The sequence below is a fragment of the Vanessa tameamea genome, chromosome 19 (genome assembly GCF_037043105.1).
Source record: "Vanessa tameamea isolate UH-Manoa-2023 chromosome 19, ilVanTame1 primary haplotype, whole genome shotgun sequence".
NCBI lineage: Eukaryota > Metazoa > Arthropoda > Insecta > Lepidoptera > Nymphalidae > Vanessa > Vanessa tameamea.
In genome coordinates, this window is record NC_087327.1 from 11178367 (window position 1) to 11204987 (window position 26621).

Sequence of the window (26621 nt, forward strand, 5' to 3'; positions counted from 1 at the left end):
ATTGTGATTTGAGCTACTCACTATGTCAAGCTTTTAAATTTGCATTTTTAGTTATCAAATAAGCAGTAATAGTGCTTTGTGACAAAATCAATATATTAGCTTGCATTAATAAATGTTAATGATCTTTATATTTAAATATATCGAATAGCATAAGATTAGATCATAAATTTAAATATATAATCTTTATTAAATTACAATATATCACTCTCATTCAAGATTCAAGTTATTGCTCAATTTTATGGTAAATTACATAGTTAAGCTGCCAAGACAGAATGGTGACTTGGTGTTAACATAATTTGATAAATGTATGGGTTTTTTTGCTATTACATGACGAATGTGGTAACAACGTGTATCCGTGTCTCGTACTGCCGATTTTTTATCAAACTTTAAACCTTGAGTAGAATTTACTTCAAGTTTCTTTGCATTTATTAATTCTATTTTCAAATACAAATAATATAATAATTGTATTTAAAAACGTTCGTATGAAAACATGTTAACTACGTCCTCAAAAACAAATCCCGTTACCTGAACAGTCAACGCCCGGAGATGGCAAACGTTGGGTCCAATCCACAGCATCCACTCACAACACTATATCATAATTAACTAAGTAATTGAATAGTCAAATTTCACTCATTTGTCGTGAGGTTTAATTAATAAAATCAACAAGTAACATACAAAAGACAAAACATGCACTACCCGTCACATTCTCTTCACTGACAACCATAACATGACGTGAGATCCGTTCAGAAATATATTTTTGATATTTTCAACATTATTTTTTTATAACAAAAAATAAAATGTAATGTATTTATCTTTTATACTTTCTGCTTAAATTCTTAAATAAAATTCACTCTATATTATTTAAATAATATATTTTAAATCAAAACAACTTCTAAAGAGAATGTGTAATATGGTTACTGTATATTATGCAGATTTATGGAATCTTTGTATTCTGAATCAAAGCTATAAAATAAATTATGACCGCGAATTTGAAATTATGAAGCCTGTTTAACGCTGAGCTTGAGAACATTAATAAGAAATGAAATAATATTATAAAAAATAATTTAAAACATTATCGTCTCGTCTACACACTTACGGGTCGGCCACTGCATGGTCAAACCAGCTTCTACAAACTGATCTATTTTGAGCTTTCTGTCTTTACTTCTTCACGCCAACATTTTTATGGTATTATTTTATTGTATTATTCTCCAAAACAATTTTTCTTAAGCTTTTCGTAATTGCATTTACATGTAAATCTATTATTTGTGTGATCAATCTCTTCTGAATGCTTTTTCTTGGTAGATTCTACCGAGAAAAAGCGGCAAGCAACTCAGTAGTTAGTTACTATATTGCTCACACGGACGTACATACAATAAAAACAAATGTATTATATATTTTTTTCTATTTATTAAAAAGTTGGAGTAAATTATAAAGTGAGAAAGCATTCGATGAATTAATTTTGTATGTAAAGAAAACTAATTTAGTCAAATCCGATTCTACATGGTCTTGTGGGTCTTAATCTTAAAATGTTTGTAAGATAATTTCTTTGTTATGAAAAGGTGGATCGATTACACTTCTCCAGGCGTTGAAGTCAGATGCTATTCTCACTTGTTATATTTATTTATTATTTAATAGGTTGCGTGACAATAAACATTCACTATATTGATTTATTAGCATATTACAGTCGTTTTATATATTAATTGTGCACGCTATTTAACTATTTCTCTAGGATGGCCAGTACTTATATTTTTTCTTTATAGGTTCGTTAGAACGTAGGTATATTCCAAGCTTTTGGTAGCGTTTCATTTCAGCTTTCAAATTGGCTATTCAAAAGTGCTCTTAAGAGAATCTTTGATAAATTCATTCGTCACTCATTTCCCCTTATATCATTTAGTATGTTATATCTTTTAGTATGTTTTATATTTCAGTACACATCTTGCATGCAAGAATTTTTATTTTAAAATTACGATTCTAGTACTTATATTTTTAGGATTGACATTAAACTCTTAAATAAAAATAATAAAATTCATTAGTAATAAAATATTCTTTATTACTTCATACCTAATTATCTAATGAATAAGGTAGAAACATCTAAACATTAAAATATATTCTACAATATTATAATCTTAACTAATTCAATATCACAAGTAATTACAGAGAGAAATAGGATTGATGGCCATGTTTGATGTAAAAGAAGAATTTAAATTAGGTAAATACCTATCATTTTTAAGAGTTAAGCTTTCAGTACTTATCCAGTTATCAAAAATACTAATATTGTAAACTTAAATTATCTATTTATATGCTTCTTGAAGGAAATAAAAGGAATGTTGTTTAATTTATTTACAAATACTAAATTTATTATATAAAAAATACACACGGGCAAGATTGATTTGGATAAGACGACATAATAATTGACTTTTAACACATAATGTTTGAAAAAATTAAATAAACTGCATTGATTAAAAAACGATTTATACTGTAAATAAGGTACATTAATTTTTTGATTGTTTTCAGGTTAGCAGCGCCATCTATCACTCCATAATATTCAAGCTATTTTTTGCTACTTAACACTAGGTGGCGCAAGTTGTATATAAATTTCAAATGTATAAGATGTAAGAATGTACAAATGCGTATACTTAATATACATATTTTTACAGTTACATTTACTTAAAGCTCATTGTGCATTTCTAATTTTTTTTTTAATATTTAAAATATTAGAAATAATACAATAGAACTCACATTTTTTTAATAAAGTTCTCAACTCACAATTAAATTTATAATCAATTATATATTTTATTTTATATAAAAGTCTGAAATATTACGTTTAATTATTGCCAATTTATGATATGTTTTAATATTACTCGGCTTATACTGACTTATAAATAGTTACATAAATTATTTTTAAGGGTTGTTATTTGTGTAGTTTTGTTTATTGACAGTGTTCATTGACGTCTACGACGTTGCTTTTCCGCCACCCGAAGAAGAAATAGCCCAGAGCTAGACCTAAGACCAGCGCCAGGCAGAGCCACACATTGTAAGTCATGAACACCAACATAAGGATGTAGGACGCAGTCGACTGAATGAAATGCATTATCGTTTGTATGATGTGGCCCGACGACAGCATTGTGTATCTGAAAATAAGAGACAAATTAATAAATTTGGTGAATTAATGTTATTATTATACATGTTCTCCAATAGATGGCGCTGTATAATAGAAATGAATTGGGACCGTCAATTGTCATTGTCAATATTCGATCATAATTAATTATTGAAAATTTGAGAAAAATATATAAATTTGACAGTTTCGAATATTGCTTATTCTACTTTTTTTTTAATGGATACGCATTAAAGTTCGTCGCACACAAGAAAGTAGCGATGACATAAAAAATTAAATACTATCCCGAATTGAAATACCTACTTGTGTCATTTTAATTAATTTTTAAATACACGAGATTATTTAGAGCAGCGTAATTAAGTGTTACATTTTTAAATCCAAGTACAAAGTAAAGTAATTTACTGTCAGCGAAATGGTTCACAACGAATTATAACAAACTATATTAACATAAAAAAATAATAAATTGTACACAATATAATTCAAAACACGTAACCGCAACGATCGTAAAATAAAACAAATAAATTGTTTCTATAGTACCGATCGTTTTTCAAACTTTTTACGGCTCGGAACATCGTTACATAGAATAATTTATTGTCAACTCAATAAGAATTAACTTTTTCCTAATGCTTCTAATCTTTGATAATATTATCACGGTATTGTTAATTTAAGTAATGAATGTTGCCTAATAAGAGGAATATTTGTTTTAGATTGTAAGGTCTTAGTATATTCGATACGGGGCTACGTAGGGTAACCTCAATACTCAAGGTCATCATCTATTAAAACATATTCTATAGAAATATACTACGTATGTTTCTTCCGAAATTGTATCAGACTGTTCCAAAAATCCGGTTGAATATACTATGTACATTATTTTTCTTACTTCACAACAGCTGTTCCTCCGCAGTTCCCGCCAGATCCGCATTCGTTCTTGGTGATGTTGACTTGGGAGTCCCCTGTAGCGGACGTCGCCCTCGCGTGGAGGGCTTCTCTGTAGTACTTGAGTCCTTCGTAGAGTACAGCTGCGAGGAATATCGCAACAGCGGACCCGAACAGCTCCAATGCTGTCGTGGTCATCCATCCTTCGAACAAGATCTCCTGACAGACGCCCGCGTGGAACTGAAAAAGGTTTGACGGTTCAATAAGATGTCGAAATTTACCACTTTTTAGTGCTATTCTTGTTATAAGAAGACAGGCCTAAATTTACACTGTCGACCTATATTTTTATTTCACGTGTGTGGGTTAACTATGCAGTTGGTACCACTACCATCAGGTTGCCCATTACCCAATTTACAATATCATGGTAAGTGGTCAACATCGCACAAAGCCACTGGCCCTGGAAGAAATATTATTCCTTATATAGTCATTGCGTCGCCAACCTTGGGAGCTAAGATGTTATGTTCCCTGTGCCTGGAGTTACACTGACTCACTCACCCTATAAATCGGAGCACAACAGTACTATGAGTGGACGGTGTACCTGCCCAGCGAGCTAAAATATTCGTTATCTTTCTCATTAGGTTTTAATAGTATGTAAATAATGTTTTATCTTATACGAGCGAACGCAAGGCCACACATAATGACTTTTTATCTTGTGATATTAGAAATGTTATATGTAATTGTAATTACACTATTATTATAAATATGTCTTCATTTTTAAACAAAAACTTTTATGTGGGCGAAGTAGTGTGTTAATGTGTCGTAAAAAAACTTAATTTTTATAGCTCGAAGCAAACGGTACCAAAACCAACATACATTTCTAAGTTACATTTTATATGATTAACTTAACTAACTTTAAACCATTGTAATTATTATTATTATGATAAGGATTGCTGTGCTACCAACCAATCATAATGGAGCTCAGATAACACGCACATTTCTATTTTGTTTACTTAAAAGTAACAATCGCTTACAGTAACATATTGTATGTAACATATACTTAAAATAAAATACAAATTTTATATAAAACTCAAAACAAACACAACTTAAAATTTTCATGTTTTTAGTTTTTTTTGTTGAATTCATCTCGTGCTCGGCGCTGAAAACACCGTGAGGATACGAGGTTTAGTCTGATGAAAATTAGCTACAATTGTATCAATCTTCTCAAAAGGAGACGAGGTCAAAAATCTTTATTCAATATATAAGTGTTAAACTTGCTTATTTATAGTCAAAAATCTACCACTGGTTCGGAAATTATTACCTCGGACCTGAGAATAACTGGCGAAAGAATCTCAACTGTTTTTTTTTAAATGTACGTAGTATTTTACAATTACTGATTTCAAGTACAACAACAATAAATATATTTTCGTTATTTGAAACAGCCTGGAGGGGATCGTCTCATTTCCAAAGAGTGCAATCAACTAAAAAGTCATTAGTGTTGTAAAATCCTTTAGCACACAAAAGCTCTTTAACGATTCTTTTAAATTTTACAATTGAACATTTTTGAACATTATCTGGTACTGGGCTGGTTCTGGAATTACTACATATATAACAAATATGCAGGGCATTTCAGTGGTTGTCTGATTTACACGTCATCAAATGTTATGTTTATGATATTAGTACGCTATCTAAAGGTCTATTTTCGACTTCCGAATTTGTGGTCGGTGGGAACTCGGGATACACTTGTGCAGCCGCGGTTTTGTGGCGCCGATAACGACATACTCTTATCGTTCACAAGGGCAAACTAGGTGACAGCGAGCGATGCCAGACTTGGCGACATTTCTTTTACAAGTAAAGTCACTGTTTTATTTTAGTACCGTCTTTTTTTTGGTTATTTTTTTATTTATTTAAATTCCTACATTTAAAAATTTCTGAATATAATATAAGGAAAAAAAATGATAATAAATAATTATAATATATGCCATTATAAATCAAAATATTTTACATGATTTGGTTTAGATTACATACCACCATTTTGTGGCTGGAGCCGCAGCCGCCGTGGTCGTGGTCGTGGTCGTGGTCATGGTCGTGATGCAATTCCATAACTTGATTCATTTCTGTAACAAATACATTTTTTTAATTTTAAATAATTGTAAATCAATAAGTCTATTAACGTCATAAAAGTGTTAAAATACTGTAATGTCTGTTTATTTTTACCGAAGCAGATTTTAAAAAGAAACTGGCGTGTATTTCGAATTGAAATTAAAAAATATATTAAATGTAGGTAAGGCTACCACCCTTTCGGAAGATTTCGCAGAGAACCGTCAATAAACGCCGTAGTTATTTTTTTTCATTAATGGATGACCTCCGTGTTCATTATTTGCAAATAACATTTATACATACATATAGTCTGTATGATAACGAAATAATACTTTTATTCTCTTTGTCTTTGCTTCTCGTGTTTATACAATGTCTGTTACTGTTTATATGAATATATTAATTAATTTTTCACATATATAATTTAGATTTGAAACACTTGGACCTTGGAGTAAAACATATCTTATGATATTCCCTCCACTAGTTACGGAAGGGGGTTAATTTTTCGTCCCGTGAATCGGAATTGTGATTCAACGGAGAATCATCTAGAATTCTCGTCACCGTTCGCGGTCATTCGTGGCTGTTTTTTTTATTTTGATTGAAATAACTAGGTATGTATCATTTCAAACCTCTATGTAAGTTACATAGAGGTTTGATGGTTAATATATAAACAGACAGGACTCAATTTTCGAAAATTGCTATATGTTTTGTATCAACATAGAATAATTAAATTATAGATTAATTTAATTTACATTTATTACTAAATACACTAATCAGCCTTTAGACAAGATCGTAAACACAATTTAAATAAAGTAGTTTTGCAAGTTCAGCTTTCACTGCGCGTGCGCACTTGCGCAACCGATCTGTCAGTGCACTTGCAGACCTCGGGTTTTCCTAGATCAGCTTGCGAAATTACTAATGTCAGATAAGCAATATCTTGTATCAAGTTTCAATTTTAGGGTTCCGTGTCTTATAAAAATGTGAAATAGTTAAGATATATATAAAATGTTTGTTTTTTAATTGTATTTACGTGAATTTCACAATATAATTTATAAATGCGAAAGCGAGTCAACGGACCATCATACACGAGACACAGAAAAGTACATAGACGTCCCCCCCAACCCCTCACAGACACGCTTTGAAGCTTATATTATAATACGATCTGTTGTTATTGAACCAAGTGAAACCTCGTATTAAATTCAAACGATTCGTTCGGCTTACAATATTTGTCGAGGTGATGGTAGCCACTGAATTATTACGCTTCATAGACAATTATATTATTTGTGCGAAAAACTAATCCTTTCAAGAAATTAACAACCGTCCATACTGTACTAAGTATGATATTTTGTCCAACGCCCACATAATTTTTCTTTATAGGTAGGTGTAGTCACCAGGGACGTAACATTTTAGTTTCCATGATTCCACGATCAGTGGTAAAATTTCTTACAGCACTTGGTACTATCATTACAGCACTTACTATGAGGTGACCCTTGCCTGCAACCTGAATGTTAATATGATAAATAATTCGTTTCTGGTCCCAATTGCAGAGTAATTTTGCTTACTATTCATATTGTATTTATTATTATAATAAGCTTAAAAATAAGCTGATCTCTTTTACCAAATATTTTTATATCGGAAGATTGATAAGATTCTAAAACTGTCACTTTATATTTATAAACTCTTTATTGCACTTTATCAACTAAAATTAATCAATAACTAATTAAGAAAACTGTATCAGTAAATAAGTTGCAACAGGCAGATTTATCACTAAAGCAGCAATCTCTCAAGCAAACTTTGGACAGAGGACTGATGATTAAATGTGTGGGAAAATACACATCATTTGTAAATAACAAGGAAATAGTAAAATTACCAGCTATCACAAGATACACAACGTTTGTTTATCAAATATAAATAAGAAACTACATATACCCTATTGAAACCACAAAAGCCAAATAAATAACATTTGACATCGATCGACGCGATATCATTGGCCGAGAGCTTGAATAATCTATGATATATATTATGTATATGCTCAAGAAGTTTTATATCTAGTTGGTTTCCGGTCATTACGGAAATAAATAAACAAAGAAATATTTATTAATAGTTCTTATTTCTTTAAAAAAATATATTTTAAATAACAAGCAGGTACTTCAGAAAATATAACCAATCAAAATAAAAAATACACTAGAAGCGAAGACTACACGACTATGGAGAGTCACTACGAGTAAGACTAACTACGAGTTTAGTACATGCCAGAGTGTTTATGTTTTTTTTTTCGAGCAGCAGCTCAGAAAATGTAGCTCACCTTGAGCTCACTCAACTCGTGCAACATGAACTGATCACATTGTATTTCATCGATGGCTTATTAATTCAAACAATATAACTTTATAGAATAATCTTAAAGAATGAAATTCAACTAATTCTATACTTGATGGTAGATTAGATTAGAGTAGATGGTCTGAGTAGTTTACCCACTCAACACATATTAAACCATCAAACGAACAATACTAATATTGTTGCGTGTAAGTTTCCAAGGCGTGGTGGTGATTTAAGGAATGGTTAACACTTTTACAGCGCCAGTGTCTATGGGCTGTACCACTTAATATCAGGTAACCCTAAAATAAATAATAAACAATATTAAATCATCCATTCGATCATCAACAGATAGAACGAATTCTCACAACAAACGGAGATTAGATTTAAAACAATTGATTAAGAGAAACTGAGCTGTACTAATTAATAGTTTAGTTTCGTAATGATCTTTAAGGTTGTGTTAATCGAAATTGAGGTAACACAAGTGTTATGTTACGATATGAATATGATATAATATGTAAAGTATAGAACAATAGCGTAACATACAACGTGCGTCCAAGCGGCGCAGTGTCAAGGATGCACATCGACCGAAGCTGCTAGTGCTGCCAAGCTAAAGTCGCAACCATCGACGGTTCATTAGCCTAGCTGTATTGGTACTGTCGAAAAGTACGGAATGCCAAAAATCCATTTCAAGTAATTTGAAATATTGTTAAAATCGTTTCCTTTAATTATTTCGCATAATTCTTAATTAAAACAAAAATAGTGATTTCTGTTATGAAAGACAAATTAAATCAGTAATCCTAGAATTTTTATAGAGATGCTGCGTTAAACACTCGAGGACGTTAAGAATACGATAAATTAAAAAAGATAAACCAAAGGCACGGAAAACGTGCCCGCGGAAATTTATATTTTCAAATTTCCAAAGTCAAAGGAAAATATCGTTTGTAAATCTGCATCCGTCGTAAGAAAATACGCCACCAGGAGAACAATTCTGTAAACGAATTGTCACTTTATCGCCATCGAATCGATATGCAATCGTTGATTTTATGCATTTGTCTATTCTACTGACAGCGATCTAGTTGCGTTTCGGTTGAAGTTAAATCGGAACAGGATCAGACACGTATCATAGAGGTTATTAATTAGTAATCATTATTAGAATTATTCTCCATAGGCTCCAAAGTTGTTTTCAAAACGAGCTTTAGTTCAGCAGTCATTGTTTTACTATTAAAATAGAACATCAAATAAATCTAATGGCAGTATTAGTTTCCCGAGATTCCTCTGAGCAGCACACATTAAAGAGATATCGATATGTTAATTCTAGATTGTTTTACAACACTACGCGTCGCACAGGAAGACACGTAACTTAACTATTGTCGGTGATCGATACGATCTTATATAGATTCAATTCTATTTAAATACAAATAACACATTCGCACGTTATGAGTTAACTTTCAATTATAAATAAATCAAGATTTAAAACAATCAACACAGACTTAGATAAACCTAATCGAATAAGTAATTAAGAGCTAAGATACCTTCTAATAAAATATAATGTAATCATTAATTGCTAACTGATTGTTTTATTATTAATTATTATTTTTAATACTTCTGTTCACGCGGCCAAAAATATTCGCCGAATTGGTGTTGCGTTCTGCTTCAGTTTGTTGGCGTTCTGAAGTTTATGTCATTTTTATCCTGAATTATTTTATGGTACATATTTTAAGCTATTCTTTTCATTCAAACGTTCGAAATTTAAATACTTGCCAGATTTACAGACATAACTCGCCAACGTTTCGGAATATAGATTCTACTGAGATGAATCGGAATGAAACTAAGTACCAAGTTGCTCCCTTTTATCAAACGAATATAATTAAACCTATATTAACTAATGGAAACTATGGGTGTTGCTAAGATTGTTGTTTCCAGTTTTAGAAAAAAATAAAGAATATAATTAAAAGATAAAATATAAAAATGATTAATAAATTTGACTTTCGGTAATCATCAATAACAAAAATTGGATTAAATTACCGTAACCTTTTAAATGGATTTATCGGCTTTTTAGTCTGTGGTAATTTTTAACACACAGATAAAACACTAAAGGTATTAAATAATCCAAACTGTACACTGTTATCAGCAATCAAGTTTATTCAAACATAGCGTATCGCAAAATTGATAGAATAAATAAGAAGGTGAAAAAAACACGACACAGTTGTTATCTCACGACTTCGACCAATAATAATGACCATCAATGAAACAATGGCGCGCATCCGTATCGAAATTGATCCTTGGCGCGGTGACCATTGTGTTGACCACAAATTGCATACAGTATCGAGATCTAGAACAGGGATGTCCAGGAGTTCGTTCAAGGCGACTAGATATTGGCCGATCATCTCTCTGGTCTGTTCGGTTTTTCCTAATTTGTTACGAATTAGGGAAATCCCAGGTGAAATATTTATAGAGGAAGGTGCAAGAATTTTATGACTATTACCTGTATTAATTTATCTGTATTATTGATTGTCGTCCACTCGAAATTCGACCATAATTCATTACCCGTAGAAATTAAAATTGACACCACAGAAATATAAGACACATTCTCTTCAATTCCGAGGGATAATATTCAATTTTTGGTAGAAATTTCGACAATAGTTGAGAGATATCTCTCAACTACTCTCTCGTTTTCGATGCACCATTTTTCAGATATGGACTAGTGAGTGAGCTCGATAAAACCTTGTCATAATTACAATAAGAAAAACCCAAGAAAATATTAAACTACGCGTTATTTGTTATTAATGTTTAATCTGTAACATTTTCTGAATGAACGTGACTATGACTGTTTAATTTTATTTAATATAATGTATATGTATCAGGTTTTATATATTAATTATCTTTTTGTATTTCTATTCCGAATAAACCGCCTCTCTCACACTCCGGCCGTCAACGTTTAACTTTTTTAAGGCCACCGCCCTTAGACAATGGCTATAAGATATATTAACCATTCCTTACATTGCCAATGCGCCACCAACCTTGGGAACTAAGATGTTATGTCCCTTGTACCTGTAGCTACACTGGCTCACCCACCCTTCAAACACAACGTTACTGAGTACTGCTATTTGGCGGTAGAATGTCTGATAAGTGGGTGATACATACCCAGACCAGGCAGCACAAAGCCATACCAACAAGTAATTTTTAACAGATGGCAGCTCTAACAAAAAAAATATTACAAGTTTAAATGTTGGGGGAAAATAGACACGTCACTCTCAAATGTCAAATTTTGTTGACTTTATTTTGTTTGATTTATTATATAATAAATCTTCTTAATTTGTTTAAGATACGTCGGTAATAAAACTAAGCGGTTATTTTATTTGTTGTTATGTTTACCTCAATTAAAATTATTTATGATAGCAATTACCTTTTAAGCATAATATTACCTACTGATAATAATACATAAAATATAAAATCGGTATCAATATTGGATATACTATACATATATGTTTTTTCTTCTTAATAATATCATGGGGATTTTGAGATGCTAAGGACGAGGGCGAACAGCCTACGGTGCGCACGTAACACCTTACAAAACATTCCCGCACACGCAGGCGTCGTCGCGAGCGGAAACTAGTAATTATGTTTTTTAAGTAAGGACAATTTTATTTTTGTGTTCATATAATTTGGTTGTGTTGGTTTTGTTTGTTTGTCCGTTAGACTTTTATAAATGGATACGCTGTGACAATATTAGTGTTAGCTCAGTTTGTTTGTCATTTGATTTCCGAGGTGCAAATTGTTGCCTCAGGGTATTTTGTAAATGCGTGTCTTTGGACGATGTCGTACGGAAGTTTTGTTCGTGTATCCGCGAAATGTTATGCTTTAGTAGGTGTCTCGACAGTGTTGTGACTTATTAGTTATTAGGCCAATCGTGCAGCCCCAGGTACGAAGCCTGCGTCAATGAGCCCATACCTGTTTCATGTCTGCAAATTTAGCAACTCGAAGATAGAATTTGGCGTTAGTTGACGTAATTAAACACTGATTCTTCGAAAAGCATGCTAAGTCTTAGTCTGATCTATCTCCAGCGGACATCGGATTGCTATCCCAATGCACTATAAGAATAAGCGGACGAGCAAACGGGTACCTTGATGGTAATCATCACCGCCCGTAGTCACAGATGCAGTAAGATATATTAACCATTCCTTAGATAGCCAGGGCGCCACCAACTCTGGTGTGTATCAGTTTACTGTTATCTAGTTGTTACTGTTACCTGTATAATATATGAAGCATATCATGGTGATACCTACCCCGAGCTTTGAGGATGCACCCGTTTACGGGTATACTAGTCCACTCAAATATATATAGTGTAAACTAATTACAGGAAAGTAAAGATAAAGAAATGACTTAGACTATGGTAACTATGGACTCGTAAATAATAGCTTCGAAAGAAAGGTTTTTCAATGTTGACAAATTTGGACGAAGGATATAAGTATTTTAATGGAATTGAATTATAAATAAAGATATATTAATCAAGAACCTTTCGTATTATTTAAAACAGCAGATCTATTGTCTATTAGCAAAACGATTGGTACATGTTCATTTATGTTACTTCATTTTCTTCTTCTTCTACTTTATGTTCTTCGTTTCTTCTGTCATTCGAACAGAATACGCACGAAGGCTGGTCTCGGGATCGTCGAGAAAGTCTAGCCGCGTATTTTAATAAAATCAAAGTGTATTCAGTTGATACATACATTACATAAGGAGGGTATTATGTAATAGCTTAGTACCAATTTCTACAGCTACAGAGCCTCAATCATTAAAATAATAATGATGCAAAATTCGAAGCGTAATTTCGAGTTTTGTATGAAATAAAAAGTATGTCGTTTTAATACGTATATATATATTTTTATTTTTATTTAAATTGTTTTGTTAAAATGTTATTAGTGCGATAAATTATATTACTACTCTCGTAAATAATAATGTTTATTGCTTTATTTTTAAATCGAAAAAAATAATCTCTAGTGTTTTTGTAATATAAAATGACTTTAGTAAAAAACATTATATTTGTGTATTGTACCTTAAAATACATGTTTTGACAGGCACACTTTGTATTAAGTTAGGGTGACTGTGACTGAGTGACTGCTGTGGTTCTTAATAAATAAATATATCAGATAAAATTAAAAGTATTATTATCTACTATCGAATAGTAACACAAGCATTCGATACTTAATAAGACCGTTTATAATTCTTAATTCTACGCTTATATTACTCATGCGGTATAGTTTTTTGAAAATGACCCGTATTTGCACAGGTGCTATTGTCTTTACAATGTATTGAGGTAAATGTTTTTATGTATATGTATTTCATGTTATAGAACTAATACGTTATATTTATAAACAATACCGTCATAATCATCATTAATCACCTTTAGATTCGCTTCGCTGGGCGTTGAGTAAAATTGTTTATTCTATTCCGAGATACGAGAAACTACATGTAACCCAAGAATTCAACGAATCTTGACGAAAATTAAATCTTAGATTAGTAAAATTAAAAAGGAATGTAATGTAACGTAGCCTGTAAATGTCCCACTGCTGGGCTAAGGCCTCCTCTTCCTCTGACGGGAAGGTATTGAGCTAATTCCTGCTCGCTGCTCCAATGCGGATTGGTGGAAGTACATATCGCAGAATTTCATTAAAATTAGACACATGCAATTTTCGTCACGATGTTTTACTTCACCGCAAAGCACGAGATGAATTATATACACAATTTCAGTGAAAATTTTTTTGAACGATTTGTCTTACAGACTATAGTTAACTACATGGATGCCCACTTGAGCGGAAATGGTCCAGTGGCAAGAACACGTAAGAATCTTATTTAAATATTGAAAGTCCAAGCTTGATTGGCAACTTGACAAGTATGCAAGATGCGATTATTATTATTCATATTGTACTCGGTACAGGGAAACACCGTAAGAAAACTTGCTTGTGTTGGTTGAAATTCTGCCACATCATTTTCCACTAAACACGTGCGTGGTAAACTCCTCAGGAGTACAGAAAGTCTTGGTCCAACAGTTGGGCATTTGTAGTGTAACACTTTCCTCCAACGATTTATTGATTCCGGATGAGTATTAAGATTACGTTACGATATAATCTACAGATATCGTCTTTAGTTTTCGTTTTGTATTGCAAATCGTTACTCGATACGTCCATTTCATTTCGCCTTTCACCCATCACCGTAGTGACCTGACGCTTTCATATTAATAATATTATATTACTATGAATATTTAAAGAGAACGAAATAAAATATGAAGTCCCTTAATCTAGCAGTAAAGGAATGCCATACCCGTTACTTAAAAAACAATCGCTTTGTGAACAAAGTCCTCGTCAAGAGCGCGCTACAATACCGTTCTTTAAAAAGCGAAATTTGTTAATTTACAATATAAACAGCAGCTGACTCGCCCCCGATTCACCTGACACACCACTTCACGCGTCTTAGTTTCGGATAAATATGAAATAATTGTAATTGTTTTTCTTTTTGTCTTCTGTTCTACGAAAATAATGGAAAATATTTTAACGTTCGCTGAGTCAGGCATGAGGTAAGTTGTGATGTGTAGCGAATAGTGTGTTTGCGCTAAAAGCGACGTTCAGACCAGCGCGTGCGCCGCTCACATGGACGAAATCACGTTCACCCGAGACTACACGAGTCTTGGACGAATATTTTGACTTGCCGTTACGTCGCAGAGAGATATGTTTAATAATAATTTATAAAAACCATGAAGGGAAACTTTCTATAATCGAATGTCGTAAAAATCGTAAAAGTAGTCGCCCTACAATTGATCCGACGCGCAATCCTCTGACCTGCGCAAGCGCAGCGAAGGCCGCTTACGAAACTATTTACAAACCATCGATCAATAGCCGGGTATCTGTACGGAGAGATATCGAAGCAAAACTAAATCTTAGCGTTATCAATGTTCAAGTAAATATTTGATAAGAACATCACAGCTTATATTTGAATAAGTTTTTATTTATTTACTAGTCATCGACCGCGGCGCGTCCTTCTAAATCAGAATTGGCGAGTGCATTAAATACCTTATACCTATAATATAATAAAAATATACACTAATCTTATTTATATATAAATTAATATGTTCAATAGAATACGTCTTTTTTTTAATAATTCGTTTACATTTTAATAGTTACATTCGAAATTTTATAAATTCAATTGTGAAGTGGAATTTAAGCTATTAAAATTTATTTTGTTTAAATATAAATAAAAGATTAAATAAAAACTAAGTATATAGTAAGCTCTTTATTTTGTAGATCTGAGTATCCGTAAGGGTCACGCGTTAGCAATTAAACCGCTGGTAATGAAACCTGGCGTTTTGAATAATATCATATAGTGTATTTTAAACTTTTAACTTGGTGGTAGGGCTTTGTGCAAGCCCGTCTGTGTAGGTACCACCCACTCATCAGATATTCTACCGCCAAATAACAGTACTCTGTATTGTTGTGTTCCAGTTAGAAGGGTGAGCGAGCCAGTGTAATCACAGGCACAAGGGACACAACATCTTAGTTCTCAAGGTTAGTGGCGCATATTTCTTACAGCGCCTTTGTCTATGAGCAGTGGTAACCACTTATCATCAGGTGGCCCATATGCTCGTCCGCCAACCAATGCCATAAAAAAAATACTATGTTATTTACGAGTTGTTATTATTTTTATCTTTTATATAGTGAAGCGTCCACCAACGCCTTGGAACAGCTCGATAGAGTAAGCTCAAACCATTTCCCTTGAAAAGGAGAGGAGGCCTTAACCAAGCAGGATATAGTTTTGAAATGTATTGTTTGACTAAAATGTTTTCACCTCTTTGACTTCTGAAAGTCAAAGTGATATTTGTACGATATTATCTGTCTATCGATGTGTGCCGTTCACCAATACTAAGGTAACGGTATCTCCTCGTGTACTTTGATAAGGGAACCTGTAAGTTGGGTAAATAAACGATAGTATAACAAATATTGTAGGGAGTTACATGTCGTATCTACATATGTTTATCTGCTTCGTTTTTCTAGTGACAAGTTTGTGTGTTCAAATTTCTACTACCTGTCCAACTGGTTTTTTTATAGTACGTGGCAAACGGGCATGAGGCTCACCTGAGGGGAAGTGATTAGCACCGCCCTTGGACATCTGCAATACCAGGAGCCTTGCAGATACGTTGCCAGCCTTTAAGAAATATGCAGGCTCTTTTTTTGAAGGTTCCCAAATCGTATCGGTTCGGAAAAAACGCCGACGGAAGCTGGTTCCACAGAGTGGTTGTGCGACGCCTTGTGACGCCTGTGTGAGAATGCCTTAGAAATCGCGATGTTGTTTTTTTAATTTGGCTGTTAGGTTAATGTTTTAAAATCTAGACACATTCGTAACTCATCAATAATTTTACTAAGAAATAACCTTTATATACAAATTTAATATGTGCATACATAGCAATTACGTAAAAAAAGAACAGTCACTAATGGTATATTGAACTAAAACCACTATAAGATAGCACGTATGCCCAACTGAATATATTCAGAGGTGCACAATTCAACGAGGAAACAGATGCAATTGTTGGAACTAGTTTGCGAGAACCGGTATCACGTTATACCTAGGGCATCTTACACTTAGACCTAAGCACGAGACACTCGCTAACCAAAATCAACCGCAGAGATCGTCAGACGTTTAAAGGAAAATATCCGAGTGAATTCAACTTCATTTGTCGAACATCATTATTAACATACAATACTAATTTAAGATTAAAACAATGAAAAAAACTATTGTTGACGCGACTAATTGGTCTGCCACTGGTTTTTGTGGCAGGTAAATCTCTGGGTCTTATTATTTATTATTATATTACTCGGATGGTGGTAGGTCATGCAATTAGATTACCACACTATCAAAAGTGGTCGTTTAAAAGTTTTTTGTATGATTTGTTTTAATATAACCTTTCTTACAGTGTCAGTGTATATAGGCCGAATGGCTGGGACCTTTTTACAATGACGTAAATGGTATTTTTCCAAATTATGAAATTCATCGTCAATACGGCGATACTTTGACCAAATGCAATATATATATATTTTTTTGGATAAATTTTCCATTCTCTTTTTTACGAAGCTTTTAATGTTTATAGAATTAACTTTGGGATTTGTAGAAAAACTATATAATTCATATGGAATATAAAATGGATTGTCATCGCTGGTGTTTATTTTTTAGATCTGAGGTAATTATGACCGTATATAAAATCAAAGTTAAACTATAAGGAAAATACTGTGATATTCGTGTTGTGGTCGTTAGGTTCTTCCCGTTACGCCGCCATATGATTTACTAGCGTGATATTATACATGTTTCGTTTACATTCAAACTAGGTACAGCCAGTGATTTTAAACTATTATTCATCCATTTGAAATGATTAAAGAAAAAAGGTATCAAAAAGAAACTTGTAAATGTGCATTGGGCAAACTCCTCCTTTCCTCTCGAGGAGTAGGACCTTATTCCAATGCGTACATTTCATCTGACAATACACAGATTTCGCGATGTTGCTCTTCATAGATGATAATGCGGTTACATTTTATGCACAGAAAGCGCACAGCTGCAAGTTGCTGGCGATCTGAGCGAATTTATTGAGGGGAGAAGAGGTCCCCTTTAGAACACATATTTAAGAGCCTTTCTTGGGCGCATCACTCTTGGTCCAAGACTTGACCATCATCACGGGTGCTGAAAACATGCAATCGTTGGTAATTTGGTAATTTAGCAGCCAAGTAAATCACTTCGATAACAATCAAAATGATATATCCGTCTGCACCTACTGTGAACTTTTTCAAATTAACTCCTTCAATACTCACGACGGAGTTCAGTAAAAATGGATCAACGGATTATATTTACAAGGTTCCAGTTGGCTCGTATGGGCTGCAGAAGCCGGATCATTTGATGTAATTTAAAACAATAAAATCAGTTTCAGTGAGGGACGAGCTGCACGGATATGTGCCATTAGATCGTCTCATTTTATACGCGTGTCTGTTACTGCACATGAGTGACTTTGGTAATATTGAGGAAAATTTTTTTGTGAAGAGCACTATTTAATTGTAATCTTGATTACCGAGCGTTGTGTGTTTTGTAGTAATGTCTCATTGTCTTGTTTTATTACGTTGTAATATGGTATGGTGATGACGTCCATTTGCCGGATTTTGGCGGCGATGGCCACATTTACTTGGTAGGGCTTTGTGTGGGCAAGGCCGGGTGGGTAGGTACCACCCACTCATCAGATATTCTAATCGCCAAACAGCAGTACTCAGTATTGTTGTGTGCCGGTTTGAAGGGAGAATGAGCCAGTGTAACTACAGGCACAAGGGACATAACATCTTAGCTCCCAAGGTCGGTGACGCATTGTGATGTAAGGAATGGTTAATATTTCTTACAGCGCCATTGTCTATGGGCGGTAGTGACCACTTACCATCAGGTGGCTTATTTGCTCGCCGGCATACCGATACCATAAAATAACTCTTAAGGGAGATTAACCAACTGGCAAGAACACACACAGCTATAGGAACCTTAATATAGTGAACAAATGCGTGTGCATTAAAATATGCAATCCCATAATCCAATAAGACAGTAAGTCTAATACGACGAGAAAGATTTAAGAAGCAAGACAAACGACTAGTTTGGGAGTTCTCGTGATGAGACTTATAAAATGTAAGTTTATATTTAATGACCTTCCTGCTGGATAAAGTCACACTCTCAAAAAGTCAAAGAAGGTTAAACTGGATAGGCTGTTGTTGAATTTAAATTAGCTCTACCGTCTTAACTCTCGCCTTTGTTTTATCATAGACAAAATAATATCTAAATAGCGTTAGCTATTTTAATCTATTGGATAGATTTTCGTAAATAAATGATCATCTCATGTGAGATGATGACGAACTATGAAATTAAATGTAATACTTAAAATTGTTATGTTTCAATTGTAAACGCAAGTGAGCCGGTGTTACTGCAGACACAAGGGACATCATATCTTAGGTTGATGGCGCATTGGAGTCTAAGGAATGGTTAAAATTACTGACGGCGCCAATGGGCAGTAGTGACCACTTACCATCAGATGGAACATATATCCATTCGCCGACATAGATTATTAAAAAAAGAACGGAGCTTTTAAATAACATAATAAATACATCTCATTAACCACCCGTTGCATCTTGCTTACAACATAATTATGTATGTTTGTATGTGATTACATTATTCAAAGTACAAACTAAACGAAATAATTAAGTTATTTAAATTTTAAGGTCAATGCTTTTTTTAATAATTAAATAAAACAGAGGAATTTTTATTGAAAACAGTATTGTTTAATTTTTATTTAATCAGTACATTATCGAATCTTGCGGTGTTCTGATATAAACCATCCAAAATATAAATCTGCTTATTGTTAGAATGTTGAATTGCGAAACTACAAGCGAACGTCATCGTCAAGTATCTACAATAAAAAAAATATTGCACTATCAGACGCGGTAACAGTCTGAATGTATCGATAATTATGTATCTATGTACAATTATAGTATTGTTGTGGTATTGTACGGCACAAATGCATTTATACAAACGCAAACCCACACAAATCAGTTTTTAGATTTATCGAGTATTTTTTTGTTAAGATTTTATTTTGTTTCGTGTTTGTGTTTTATAGTTTATGTCAGGAATGTCAAGGTTTGACTGAAGCTGTACCAAAACTTATCATTATATTATAGTAGGTATAGGGCGATGAGTTCTGTAACACAGGTGCACGCCTACTTCAAGAGTCTGGGACTTCACTATTTGTAATTATTTTCGTAAGAGCCGAGATGATCCAGTGGTTAGAAAGTTTGAATTTTAAATGATAATTTAAAGTTCAAGCGCGGGCGAACAAATTAGATTTTTTACGTGCTCATTTGTGTTCATCTCGTGGTCGGTGGGAAAGGAAAACATCGTACATGTGGGGGATTAAAATTCGTATCCACCGATCCGCATTGGAGCAGCGTGGTGAGTTAGCTAATGTTGTTACTTAAAATAATATTAAACTCATTATTTAACCACTAAATTTAACCTAGTTTACGTTGAATTTAATTATACGAATGTACGATTATAACGTGCGTGCAAGATTACGGCGTCCACTCGACCGGCGATCGGTAAACAAAGGTCAAGTATGTTACGTGTGTGATTACGAAAATTTACGTAATTGTATTGTTCTAAAACATCGCTAAGCACTCGACGTTTTAACAGAGAACGAAACAATGAGAGATATATTTGCATGTAATAATAACTAATAAAATAAATATTAATCGTTCATTTGTTGTGCATCAGGATAAGGCAGGAGGTCTCGTCTCATGATAGTGGCCTTAAAAACTGCTATCCATTACTTAAGTTAATCCTAATAATTTTTAAACCTTTGTCTGTATAAGGCACATTAAGAAGTACGAGCCTAATTTTCAATAATAAGAGTTCTACAAATTAATAATATTTTCAAAGATAACAATCCGACTATGTCACGAAACAGGACGTGTGATGGCTGTCTGTTCAACATGGAAACAATTGATTTGAAAACTTGGTAGTGTTAGAAGCGTGCTTAGTGGAGCTCGTCACCCGTTGGTTCAGTGCCTACCCCTGAACTCCCGTCGGATAATGAGGGGAGCTGTCTTTATAAACACAATGTCATAAGGAAAATAATTACGTATTAGGTCTCACATAATGTCTATTGTAACTTACTCTGTAAATGCTTAATAATTGGGTCATAAATAATGTTCCTTAGATGTATAGTTTTTCTTTTGACATCTCTCACTTGCTTCTGAAACGTTCTCGAACATGTTAACACAAGAATTAAATCTTTTCTCATCTTTATGGTGTTTGCATTTCCGACATTAACCTATCACATTCCACTTCAGCATGGTTAACTACATGGTATTCATTGTTGAGAATGGAACCTGTGGCTATAATTGCCAAGTAATCACGACATCATCAGCTGCTGTTAACTATGATAATAATAATATGTTTGTTTAGTCGAAACATTTGTGCTATTTTTACCCGTAAAACATAATAATGTACACTCTTTGTTTGATTTCAAATGTCGCTGTTTTTTTATAAGTTAACCTCAAAATATACTTCTATTCGTTTCATTTCTTGATATTTAATTCAAAATTAAAACGAATAAATGTGGTTTTATGTACTGTTCGTTTTATCAATGACATATAAAACGCATTTCGTTTGTATTTATTCATGTCAATGAACGTTCATGCATATACAATGAAATAACTGTTTCATAATTACAATAATCTAAACATATATATTGCATTAAGTAATGTGTTAATTATTAATTATTTTACGTACCATTAGATATTCAAACATGTAGTGAGGAATAGCGTTCTCAGGTTTACTAATCTGTGCGAGAGATCTCTGCCAGAAGCCCTAGATGTGTTATTTACATAACATTGTAGCTACTCGTGAAGTATCAACAAAAATCAAATCGAAATGTATATTTTATTCAAATAAAATATTGCAATGAAACATTTTTGAATCGATAATATTTCAACTCTACCACCGTTTCGGAAAACTGCTTCCAGCGAGAAGGAACTCGTCTTCTCAGTTTTCATAGTTGCCCTTTTAAAAACAAAACAGAATCGGTTGAGTATTCACAATTATCGTTCATGATCAGACCTAGAACCGAGCTTAAATCCATCTAATAAGTATTATTTCAATGAATAGTAATAAGATGGTGTCTTAATAGTAATTCTTAAATGGTAAATTAGTAACATTTCCGGTCTTTTATTACATTTTCCCAAAACGTTATCTGCACCGTATGCAAGCAGAAAGCGGGGTTACAATTTTAATTTTTTTTTAAATTATTAATATTGTATATAAAAGCAGATCTAGAAAACAGTTTTGCGATGTAGATTATTCATTCCGAATCCGTGGTCCGTGCGTTTAATAAGAAAGAATTTAGTTTATTTTAACGTATGTTAAATTTAAATATATTGTTATATGTGATTTGTTGCCGAGATGGCCCAGTGGTTAGAACGCCGAGATGGCTCAGTAGTTAGAACGCGTGCGTTTTAACCGATGATTTCGGGTTCAAACCTAGGCAAGCACCACTGAATTTCACGTGCTTAATTTGTGTTTATAATTCATCTCGTGCTCGGCGGTGAAGGAAAACATCGTGAGGAAACCTGCATGTGTCTAATTTCAAAGAAATTCTGCGACATGTGTATTCCACCAACTCGCATTGGAGCAGCTTGGTGGAATATGCTTCAAACCTTCTCCTCAAAGGGAGAGGAGGCCTTAGCCCAGCAGTGGGAAATTTACAGGCTGCTATTGTAAAATGTAATGTAATGTGATTTGTTTGTTTGTTGTTTTTTACTTCTGTAACGCAGCAATAATACAATCAATTAAATATAATATTATCGATTGTTAGTAGTTAAAGTCGAAACTCACAGCATAACTCGAGCGCGAAATGTCAAAATGTGAAGTATTTTTACAGAATCGTACTGCAGGTCAAAAAAAGCACTACCAGGAACCATTTAGTCGGTATTTCATCAAGAACCGGTACGTCCATCAAAAGATTTAACAACTTAAAGTTTACGTACTTACATATGTATTTACTTGTATATCTACCGTGGAACACACACGTGTGTTAAATCCTACAGCTAATTATAAAAGTTTCAATGCTGCAACTAAATACATAACTTGAATGAAACACCTTGGACTCTTGATGTTGCAACGTTAAATGGTATTCAATTTTATGTAAAAGTGCGGGTTAAATTATTTTTATTGAATCTCCGGTATGGACGTTACTTTTTTTAAACACTAGATGTGGCGCGCGGTTTTATCCAAATATTATAAATAAAAAAAATGTTTTATAGAAAGTTGATTGTATTTGCAAACTTTGTTGAGAGTTTAGATTAATTATAATCTTCTTCGCACATTGTATTTTAAGACTATTGTATTCTTCATTAGTTGAAAACTTTATTTTTATCTGTGCAATCTCGATCTCGGATATGGCGAAATTGGTGAATACCTCTTTATGAACCTCGCATTTCGTCGGTAAAACCGTAATGATAAATTTGGTAAGTCGATATATATATATATATTTCATACATTAAATGTAATAATTTTATATAATATCGCATGTCAACAGACTGCATTTTCGAATTCACGATCTCAATTAACTGTCAAGATTACATTTTTTTTTTACAAAATTTTTCGTTGTACCACTAAAACTGTTCTCCTGATTGAATGCCTGACTTCGAAACCGGTGCGAAAAAATTAGATTACAGATAAAACATAACAACGAAGGTCTATTTCTTGTTACATTTTTCATTTAACCTCCTTATTTCCATGTAGAATTTTGATAAATATTGTAAAATGTGTTCAATTTAACAACCGCACATAAACTATTTTCAGTTGAATTTACAATCCTTATCCATATAAATTATTATCGCTGAGTTATTTCTCGATTCATAATAATAAGCACCGCCGTAAAAAACTGCACAATTACTTTAATAACATTGTAATTTACTATCGCAAGGACATAGCCCATCAAGCTCCACCAACCGCAAACGAAATCATTTATTAAACTCACCGGATTTCAACACTTGTCACACAAAATAATTACGGAAAAGTTTTTATTTAAATGTAAATAATTGCTTTTTATTTGTCAACACTGGCACGTAAAAAAAGTGAACTGTCAAATGGTCGCGCGAAACGTGCTCGAGTGGCGGCAACGCGCGCGGGAATGCCTAATGACTATGGCGGTTGTTTCGTTTGTAACTTTAAAGAGAACTCGGCCGCAGTCGCTGCACAGAGATACCATGCGTTACGTCACTATATGTTACTTTGAATTGAAAATTTATCAGAAGTGTCATAAAACTATGATTTTTTGCAGGACCTGATGGTAAGACGTCGAAAATATTATTTTTCTCATAATTTGCAAATGCCCTGCCAACCATGGAATTTAATGCTGTTGTGTGTTCTACTTTACAATTATGGAGCTCGGTCGTAATGACAAATATGATCAATACAGGGAAACGAGATGGATTCTATTTTCTTAATATAGAATCCATCCATACATTACATAATCAGGACAATACAAGATCATACATAGTATGTATATCTAGTAGAAATTATAGGTTTAGCCAAGTTGATTGAGTTACCGTCGTAAGCGAGTTATCACCGTTGTCAATATAACAACTTAATAAATGCACTTTAATTAAAAACGAATTTATTGCAATTGTGAGTGTGCCTAAAGACCATTATGACCATGGTACCATTTATGAGCCTAATCTTATATTATATTGTAAAAATACTCCAATTTTATAATGATTACACATGATATGTACTGGTCTATCTAGCTTACTTGTAATAATGTGAAATGAAGTCGAACTGATCTCAAATTAGTGTCAAATCATTACGAAAAAAGGGATAAATGTAATTACCAATTTTTTATTTATATAATAAAAAAAAATAACTTTTAATTATTTCGTGTAGATCTTTCGTAATTGCTGCTTTATTAACGCGTGTCAATTCCAAGCACTTAGTGTTCTATGGCGCGTTAGTAGAGACGTGAAACTGGTTATCATCGAGTTATTTACATAATTTTGTTGATGTAATTGTTGATATTAAATATCGACAACACTAACGCATTTCTTTTATTTGTTCTAAATTTAAGAAATGTATTTAAAATAAGAATAATAATTTTTGAAGTGTACATACAATTATTTTCACGGTTTGGAATGTTCTATTTCAAGATAATAGCAGCTATTGGAATGTTACAGCTATTGAATGAATGGTCACACGTTTTATGAGTTTTGAAAGTAAAGCGTAGTGTTAAGAGTATAGTGTTGTTCTCTCTAAACGATAATCGTAATATCGATATGTTATACTATTTTCTTAGCGTAAAGTTTTAAACTATAAATACAAAATTATACTTGAAAAAAATATTAAAATATTGTTATAGCGTATTGAAAGAAATACTTTTATAAAGTTAAATTAACTTATTAATTAATTTTATTACACTATATTTATATACAAAGATTGACACTTCCATCGCTAATTAAATGTTAAACTTACTAAAGTATTATAACTTATCCAGATTAATAAATTGCGTTAAGTACTCATTTCAAATCGAATGTACGACATCACTATACATCAAAGCGCTACGGATTATGCTGCGCGCGCGCACTGCATGCCAAGCGTTAGGACAAATTCACTAACCCGCCGTCATCTCATCGAGGAAGTGATGTAATACTATATTATAAATTGAATAACGATTGCCTAGCTCTATTTTAAAACTCATTAGCATTTAACACTTTTAAAATACCAATTAGACAATCACAGTTAATAGTCTTAGATTGTCCCGTTAAAGAACTCACCATATAACATTATTGGTATGAACTTATACTAATTGAAACAGAACAATTGATGACAGAAAGCAGAATATATGAACCTTAACCGATGGTTCTTCGTTCAAGTAACACTGAATTTTCATGTACTTAATTTGGTGGTAAATTGACTTGTGCGCCGGACAAAATTCTATCACGTAAGTATCCAACCTGCATTGGAGCAGCGTCTACATTTTAAATTTTGAACAAGCCCGTCTGGGTAGGTTCATCCACTCATCATATATCCTACCACCAAACAGCAATACTTAGTATTCCTGTGTTCCGGTTTCAAGGGTGAGTAGGCTAGTACAACTACAATGGACATAGCATCTTAGTTACCTAGGTCTGAGACCGATTAGTGATGTAAGGAATGGTTAATAATTTTTAAATAGGTAATGTCTATGGTTGTGGTGACAACCTACTCAGCTGGTTTATATACCCACTGGCCTGTATTAATTATAAAAATAATAAGTTTCAAGCGTTCTTAAATGAAAGGAGATATTTCGCAGCAGTGGAATTTACGGGTTCTTACTTAGGTGACAGAGATTTGACGATTAAAAAAATGTTGATATTATTGAAACTGTACCTATCGTTGGATGGAATCACGTACTTTATTATATAACAAGAGGACTCAGTAATAATGAAGATATATTAAAGAATAACTCACACGAATAAGCGATTGTTCGACCTAAGATTAATTGATATATATTTTGTTCTTTGTTTCTAGTCTTAATATACGCCGGTAATGTGAGATTTTAGCGCAGTCAGTCAAGGTCTACCATTCTAATCACGTTCATATATTGCTTGCAATGAATATTAAAAGT

General features: G+C 33.0%; 2 protein-coding genes across 2 annotated transcripts in view; both read right to left on the reverse strand.

Annotated features, from left to right (window-relative positions):
- The window catches only part of LOC113393815 (serine/threonine-protein kinase D1), an 80544-nt gene extending 79815 nt beyond the window's left edge, over positions 1–729 (reverse strand). Inside the window, exon 1 of the mRNA XM_026630888.2 lies at positions 526–729. The gene's annotated coding sequence lies outside the window, so the exon portion shown is untranslated. The remainder of the gene's footprint in view (positions 1–525) is intronic.
- A 1296-nt stretch (positions 730–2025) lies between these two features.
- On the reverse strand, positions 2026–24207 carry LOC113393832 (high affinity copper uptake protein 1-like). The gene is made up of 4 exons (XM_026630913.2): positions 24000–24207; positions 6017–6105; positions 3996–4231; positions 2026–3131 (listed from the first exon to the last, which is right to left on the reverse strand). Exons 2-4 carry the CDS (start codon positions 6101–6103, stop codon positions 2930–2932), a joined length of 525 nt encoding a protein of 174 aa, XP_026486698.2. The 5' UTR covers positions 6104–6105; positions 24000–24207; the 3' UTR covers positions 2026–2929.
- Positions 24208–26621: the final 2414 nt, after the last annotated feature.